At 43.1% G+C, this 8059-nt stretch overlaps 1 protein-coding gene across 3 annotated transcripts; it reads right to left on the bottom strand.

Annotated features, from left to right (window-relative positions):
- Positions 1-1711: 1711 nt before the first annotated feature.
- fosb (FBJ murine osteosarcoma viral oncogene homolog B) lies at positions 1712-7813 on the bottom strand. 3 transcript variants are annotated; one of them, XM_062386173.1, is made up of 6 exons: positions 7564-7813; positions 7130-7281; positions 5637-6020; positions 5122-5229; positions 4405-4761; positions 1712-4250 (listed from the first exon to the last, which is right to left on the bottom strand). In XM_062386173.1, the coding sequence occupies exons 1-6, from the start codon at positions 7622-7624 to the stop codon at positions 4185-4187; spliced, it is 1128 nt and encodes a 375-aa protein (XP_062242157.1). In that variant the 5' UTR covers positions 7625-7813; the 3' UTR covers positions 1712-4184. The 3 variants fall into 3 exon arrangements, with proteins under 3 accessions (XP_062242157.1, XP_062242155.1, XP_062242156.1); XM_062386171.1 differs by having other exon boundaries at positions 1712-4761; XM_062386172.1 differs by having other exon boundaries at positions 1712-4761; positions 5667-6020.
- Positions 7814-8059: the final 246 nt, after the last annotated feature.

The following is an 8059-nucleotide window of genomic DNA, read 5'->3' as shown; positions in this document are numbered from 1 at the left end:
GGCAGGGATTGACAAGAGTGACATGGTAAAGATATCATGTAGACTTTGGTCCTCGCCAGGAGTGTAAACAAGTGAAAATGAAATTTTGGTAGTAAGTAAACAGTACTTTAGAGGGGAATCTTATGCACTGGAAAAATAGGGGGTTTGTATATCAGAGCACCTTCATCATAATTGTTAATGACATCTGCAATCAAAGACAAGTTTCCTCATACTTGTCACTCCTCTAATCTCAAAATATATCATATCAGATGTTTCCAAATGTGACACAATTGCAACCTCTGATCCCAGAAAAATAAAGATAATGTAAATGTTTGCAAAAAAATATAAAACACTGATTAAAGTTGTGGTTCATAGTACCAAAACAATGACTTTTTGAATTGGAGAAAACCTTGCTGTTCATCAATAACGGATTAAATTGTAACACAATGTCTTAATGGATATTGTCTCAAAATTAAATATTGCAATCGGTATTAATATTGTGACACAAACTGTTAATTAAAGCAATACATCATCACACTTGACACATAGTAGCAGTCAGTTTGAGCACTGCATGAGTTGCTACATTATGTTTGTCCAAGAGTACAATAAGTATTGCATGTCATACCCAGGAGGGAATGAAATTAGACCATATATGGGACTTGTGGAAAATTTGAAATATAAAGCAACATTCACCTCATCATAGAAAAATAAGAAAGCTCTGGTTCAGTTGACACATAGAAATTGTACAGTACAGGTAAGTTCAGGCAGTTTCTATGTCTTAAAACTGGCACATGAATATTTCTACTTTTCTTCTTTGTCATCTTGTCTAATTACTTAGCCAATTCAGATGAAAATGAAATATTGTAAAAATAAAAAAAGCAATTTCAGACCACTTCACTTAAATCTAAGGCAATTCAATGAAAGAGTCTCACATATTGTCTGGTGATCAGGGGGAGTTACTGTAAGTGTGGAGAACAGGTACAGCATAAGTGACCTCCGAGATCTGTCTTATCACACTTAAAGACATAGCAGTCAATTAATATGAAACTATAACAATAATTTCTGTGCTCTCAGAGCTTCAGCTGCAAGGAATTCACTGTGCCACTGGCTTCCTTTTAGAATAAAACGTCCCAATGAGACAAGCAGCATTAAAGCCTCTGCAACAACAATGTGTGACCTTCGATCGTACAACTTGAAACTGCCTTGTCATTGGAGTATACTATATTTAGCACCATAAAAACCTATTTACATGAGAACTCTTAAATATGTCTAATGGTTATCCTCACACCAGGACATATTCTCATCACATTTGCATTTTGAGACAAATCAAAAGGCATCTTCTACATCGGTATAGAAACACAGTCGTTTTTCAACATTTTAAATAATGAGGTCTGCCCGTTTTCTGCACCAATAGCCAAAATTCATACGATTGATCTGATCATTGCATTAAATAAACTGTTTATTTATTAAAAATAAGATTTCTTATCCAGCAAATACAATCACAATTCGTTTTTTTTTTACTTGATTAGGCAACACATTTGCTTGAGTACAATAATGGGAAAAATTTAACATGATAATGTTCATATTAAGGCTAAACCTGCAGTTATCCTTCAAAACACACCTTTCAGATAGGAAAATAACAGTGTTAATGAGTGATATGTTTATTCTGGACAGAAATGCATACTGGGTATGAAATACTTTGTCTGTAAATGAAACAGGTTAGTCACCAAGCTGTAGTCTGAACACTTTTAATGTGTATTGACAGTCACACAGATTTTTTCCCCTTGTTTTGTATCTGCTAAGGGTCAAGTGGCATCAAGGTGTCAGAAGGTTCAGGACAGACCTCACAGAGAAAATCAAACAAACAACAGATGTTACCACAACCTTCTAACATCAGAATCATTAACGTACATTTAACCTTACTGGATAGTGCTTTATATTGTTTATAAAACATAAATACACACTGAGAGAGGCAGTGACATCGTGCTTTATATTAAAGGACAGGGTAGCTCTTTAAATCTAATATAGTTTTGTCTGTTCCTTTAGAAAAATATTCTTTTTAAAACTAAACCTCCGCAATATTGTTTCTTTCTCTTCTTTGATGACAAAAATATCCTATTTAGCGCTGCAGACATTCATACTTTACAATCATGGTACATACACTTATATATACATGTTACCTGTATATATGTATATGCATATAGACTTATCATTTTTTTTTTGTAGTGCACAACATGCCTCTGAAGTTGCCAAATGAAAATATAATAAAATAATGAAACAATAGTTAGAATGTTATAATAATAGTAACAGTAACAAGGAAACCTCTTGGTCCAAAAAATATAAAAAATAAAAAAAAACATGGAAAGGCAACAGTACGAGAGAAAGCAGAGGTCATTGGAAAACAATTAAACACACAAACATACATTAACATTAAAATATATAACAGTTCTCACTTGAACATACAGGAAAAACTAATTTTACAAATTCACAGGCAAAGAAAGGACCCTCACTCCACAACGATCGGCCCATGTATTTTTTGTTAAATCCTCTTTTGTTCCCGGGTCTTGCTTTGTGCTCTCTCACCACATCAACCTCAATAAAGAAAGAAATAAACGGGCCAGGTGCCTCCGAGTGGTCGCACTCACAATAAACGCACCCCCAGCTCGTCTCCACTGAGAGAACCTGGGAAGTACAGAGACCACCGAGCCCAATGCTTAGAGGTTGTCTGAATCACTCCAAAATTCTCAGCAATACTCCGAGCTGGTGCGATGCAACAAAACGTCTGTATCTTCAGTTCAGAGACTTGAAAAGGATGGTGTGAATGTGCACACGTAGGCCCAGGGTGATGAAGCCCTGCGGTATGGAGGTGTGTTTTACTGAGGGCACCGTCCCACACGGTTGGCAAGAGCATGCTATGTTTTCTTTCCTATTTTAGCTTCTTTTTTTTAAAGAATTTGGCTCATTCTTTGTTTTCAACATTTGGTTCCGAAAATCGATAGTTATCCGTCACCTCTCCATTTGAGTCTGTCCAGGTTGCTTGGACTTCCTTCCTCCACTCCTGTTAAAATCTCTCTCCACCCACTTTTAATCTGCCTCAGAACATCAGATGAGTATTATCTTCATCTTGTAAAAATGGCTCAGCAGAGGACAGCGGCATCCATCTCGCATTTTGGGTTCATCAATTTTGTTGTCTGTGTGCGTGTGTTAGAAAATTAGCTGCTGCGCTGTGAGGATCAGAGATAGAAGATAAAGGTTCTTCTGTCTCTGTATGTGTCCATGTCCTTGTATGAGAGGGTGCTAAGGGGCGTGTTAGTTAGGCCGTCATTCACTCAAGGTCCCAGGGGTTGGAAGGGGTCTTCGGGCTCTCAGGGGATGAAGACTTCAGGGAGAGGGAGAAACACAGAGAAAGAATAGGAAAAAACAGAAATGGCTCGAGATGGTTCGCATGGCAGGTAGGCAGACGACAGAAGTATTTTTTTTTTTTTAAATCAAAGGAAGAAAACACAAGATTTAGCAGAGCCTGTGATATTCAGATCCCCAACGTGCCAAGTCCAAGCTGCATGTGAAGAAGCGGAGGGATGTCGAGCAGATGAAGGGTTAGAGGTAAGCCAGCGTTCAGCAGTCTCCCACAGAAAAGACCCGGAACCAGGTGTCCTTGTTCCGTCTCTCAGATTTGCACAAATACATTCAGCAAGAGCAGAAGGGAGAAAGTTATGGAAAAGGATGAGAGCAAGAGCACTGGAAAGGGGGCGACCGACAGAGGGAACGAGGTGGGGGCTCTTGTGCGTGTTGCACTGTAAAGTGAAATTATGGTATCTACTGTACATGGTGAAGATTCAGAGTATTGGTCGTGTGTTATAATGTTAATTCAGAGCGCGTAAAAGTGGCAACTTGGACATGGTTTTTTATTCACTTCTCTCGTCCAGTTTCAGGAATTCTGATAATACGAAACCAGAATTTATTCAATGTTCAAGCTCAATGTTAAGGGTTTGAATGGCTCTTTTTTGGAATGTATTTCAGATTTGGTAAACTTTAACCCATTCAGATACAAATGTCTGTTTCTTTTTTCTTAATCTGTGAGACTGATTGGCACTGTGCATCTACTGGCCTCAGCCTCTACTTCCAGGGAGTACAATGTATCTGCGTGTTGATATGTGTGCGCATGTGTCTGTCGGTCAGTCAGAGCGCCAACAGCGAAGGCGAGTTCAGGGAATCAGATGACTGCTCGCTACTGCTGTTCCTCTGGTTGGCACTGACCCCGCAGGCTCCCTCTGGGTAGGTGAACACAAATGAAGATGTGTATGAGGTGTTGTAGCGGCCAATGGCGGCATCGTCAGGGTTACCACCACCACCGTCGCTGGCCATAAGGCACGGCCCACCAGGTACCGGCTCACTTGAGCCATAGAAAGAACTAGAAAACTCTACCTCCTGCATTATCCCTTGCTGAAGTTGCTGCTGAAGTTGCTGCTGAAGTTGCTGCTGCTGCACCGGAGGCTGGGACTGTGTGGAGGCCGGATGGGGTGTGTAGGCAGGAGGCAGAAAGAAAGAGTCTTCCTTCGTATCCAAGCCGACAATGGAGACAGAAGGTTGCAAGTCCTGGGGAGGGAGCTGGGCCTGGACTGGAGGGAGTTGCGCTGGGCCCTGTGGATGCTGGACCTGGTATTGGATCTTACAGGTAGGCTGGTGGGCCACCAGGACAAACTCTAGGCGCTCCTTCTCCTTCTGCAACTCAGAAATCTCGGCCTCCAGCTCAGCTTTCTCCTCCTCCAGAATATCCGTCTCCTGTGGGCAGGTACAGAGAATGATAGAAACAAGGGGGCAAGACACAGATGGGTGAAATGGGTAGAGGTGGGAAGAGGAATCGCAGCACAAAGAGGGAAGATAGCATTGTTAGCTCCATCAAACTTCTACTTTAATGTTTGTATAAATAACTTCCTCACCTGCAATTCTTTAGGATGGCTTATATAAGAGCTTATTAATCATGCTATAAATGTTTTAGGTACAAAAGTCTGACTTTAGCTTAACACCGCATTAGCTCAATTCCCTCTCTTATACATACATATTAGCACACAATGCTATATGAGGTAACGTCAATTATGTAATTATGATCATTACTAAGGGTTGCAGCTAAAACAAGCTCACCGACTGCAGTCGGTCTGTGAGCTCTCGTCTGCGGTTTCTGCACTTGGCAGCGGCCATCTTGTTTCTCTCTCGACGAACACGCCTCTTCTCCTCCTCCTCAGGTGTTAGCTAGGATGATGAGAAAAATACATTTGATTAGATTTAAAGTTTGACCTTTGTTCGCGGAAATATTTTTGAATTGTCCAAGCAGCAATGGATGAGACTCTTGATGGGGGGGCCGGTCAGTGGGACCATGACAGCTGTGGCCTTATAAAAACTAAATTTTCCCCTTGCATATTAGCCATACATTTTATTAGCCTATAAGTAACAAATTCCGTACATTACATAGAACTATTTAGGAGGTGCCTTTTTGTGAATTATCCATGCCCCTACAAGTTTTGTGCACACCACTGCTCAACAGCACAGTCAATATTAGTCAGCTCATATTTCTTATGTGTTCATGTAAAGGCTAAACCTATATGCTGCATGTGTCACATGTGAGGGTCAACAAACAAACATGCAACACACACACTTACAAACACACCAACATCTCCATCGTCACTCACAGACTCCTCACGAGCGCGGCGGCTGCGGGCTCGAGACTGGCGCATAGGGCCCGGGGCAGGGCCCGGAGTTTCTGAACTCGGGGGAGTGAATCCAGACCTCAAGGAGTAACTGGGGCCTGGCATATCATATGGGTCAACAAGTGACACTGGCTGGGTCATGGTTGTGGTGCCAGTGGACCCACTTTGTCCAGAGGCCTGGGAAGAGACGAGGGTTGGCTGCACCATCCACTGCAGGTCCTGACTGGTGGTGATGGCGGTGACGGTTGGCACAAATGAGCCGGGCATCTCCACTCCGACACTGGTTCCTGGCCCGCTGCCCGCAATGCTCAAGCCAGCTCCCGCTGACACACACTCCTGATGAAAACAATATAGAAAATCTGTAAGTTCAACACAGCACATAAACTATTGCTTAATGAAACAGTATCTATTTTTAGATATAGCTAAATATGGGGACTTAAAATAAATGGTTGTCTTTAACTCAATGTAGGTGTAATGCAACTTTATATAACAAAAATTATACAAAATGTGGTTTCAGACAAGTGTATGAAATATGTGATAAGAGGAAAGGGGCAATGAGGAGTGGCTGTAGTTTTATAATTCTGTTAGTTCTTGATACGTCACTCTAGGATTAAATAAAGGCCAAGTCTGCTTTTTTTGTATCCTTTTGGCTTAATTTTAGACCTGAGGAGAACACTGTCATTAATGACGCCTCGACCAATCGGTTCTCTCGGATGGAGACTTTCCCCTCCTCCTTCCTCCTCCGCCGTCACACCCCCGGTGTTCCCCTTGGCAACGCAACGTAGCAGTCCAAAATAGAACGAGCACGTACGTCACGGCGAGGTCTGCGCGAGGAGAGTGGAGCGCGTGGAAGGAGGGGGCGGGGCTCCGGCGCTTACGTATGAGGGTTCCAGAGCGCTGTCATCCGTTCTGCGGACCGAGCACGTTGTAAACGCGGACACCGGGACTACCGGGTCTACCGGGGGCTACCGGGGGCAGCACACTCAGGAGAACACACACCGAGCCAGCGCTGGACCCATGGAACTTTATAACTGACTGCAGCAACCCGGTTATACAAGTTGAATGGCTGCCTAACACCACCAGCCTCCACCAGGAATAAAGATCGAGTCCTGTGCGGGTCTGAGTCATATATTGTTCGATGTCAGCGTTTTGTATTTTTTCATCATGCAAATCTCAGATCTCTATATGACATAAAAAACACAGAAATTAAAACCTATTAAACCGTGCCTAATAATAGTAAAACGAACTTCACTTTTTAAAAATAACATACACAGCATATATGACAATGGCATGCAGATATTTATTTTAGGTTAACTGGAAACATGTTGGTGAAAGCACGTGCCCTATTTAGCCTATTTGATAGTATTGGCCTACTTTATGCTTATACAGGGTGTTTCTGGTATAGGTTACATGCGTTAAGTTTCATTTAAAGTCACGTAACATACCTGCGGAGCACTGGTGGTCGGCGGGCTGCCGAAGGAGTCCACGGAGGAAAGGCACTCTAGAGATGGGGACGAGCTTCCTGGGGATCCGCTGTCGGGGTCGCCGGGGAACCCTTGGTACATCGCCCCGCAGGGACTCAGAGAGAACGCGGGACCTGCAGTCACAGAGGAGACGTCCACGTCAGACACAGGCATGTTAAGTGGCTGACATCAACGGCCGCGCTGTTAACTAAATATTGTAAAAGAAATGTGGATCACGGAGATCTGCAATAATACACGTTCCATGCGTAGAAGCGCGCCGGTGTTACATGTATATTGTGAGATGTCTTTACCTCAAATCACCAGACTACCGGGCTGCGGTGGACAAATGTTTCTGGCCTACTCTAACAGAGCGGTACTTTTTTTTGCTTAACAACATAAAGTGATCACAGACTCACCGGTACTGGTCTTGTTATCTCCCGCTGAGGTGCTCTTGGTTTCTCTCCAAAAAAGTTGCATGAAGAAGCTTAATCCAGTTTCCCCCGCGTTTCGTGGGGAAAGTGTCCCGGTCGAGTCCGATAAGAAGTCCGCTCGTTCGGCTCTAAACTCCTCGCTGCGCTCCCCTTGATCCGCTCCTCAGACATCCGATTACAAATCCATAAAGTCCGGAGGTCGAGAAGTAGTATTACGGCGCACGGTAGCAGACCTTGTCTTATGAATGAACCATCCTCCTGAGTACAAACAAGGCATTTCTAGAGTCTTCGCCCCGCCTCGGAGTTCCGCTGATGACGTACATGTCCATATTTGTACGTTGCTGTTGTGTTTGGTATCCTTGGTGACGTTGAGGGATTCCCTCTCCCAGTGAAGCGGACCAGCAGCTCACCTCGCTGACGGATAATAATAGACGTGTTTTTTTTTTTATACTATCACAGGCACGAGATGTTTCTCACTGTC

Source organism: Platichthys flesus, chromosome 4, assembly GCF_949316205.1.
Source record: "Platichthys flesus chromosome 4, fPlaFle2.1, whole genome shotgun sequence".
In the NCBI taxonomy this organism is placed as follows: Eukaryota; Metazoa; Chordata; class Actinopteri; order Pleuronectiformes; family Pleuronectidae; genus Platichthys; species Platichthys flesus.
The sequence above is the reverse complement of the archived record's forward strand: the minus strand, read 5'-3'. Positions and strand labels throughout refer to the sequence as shown.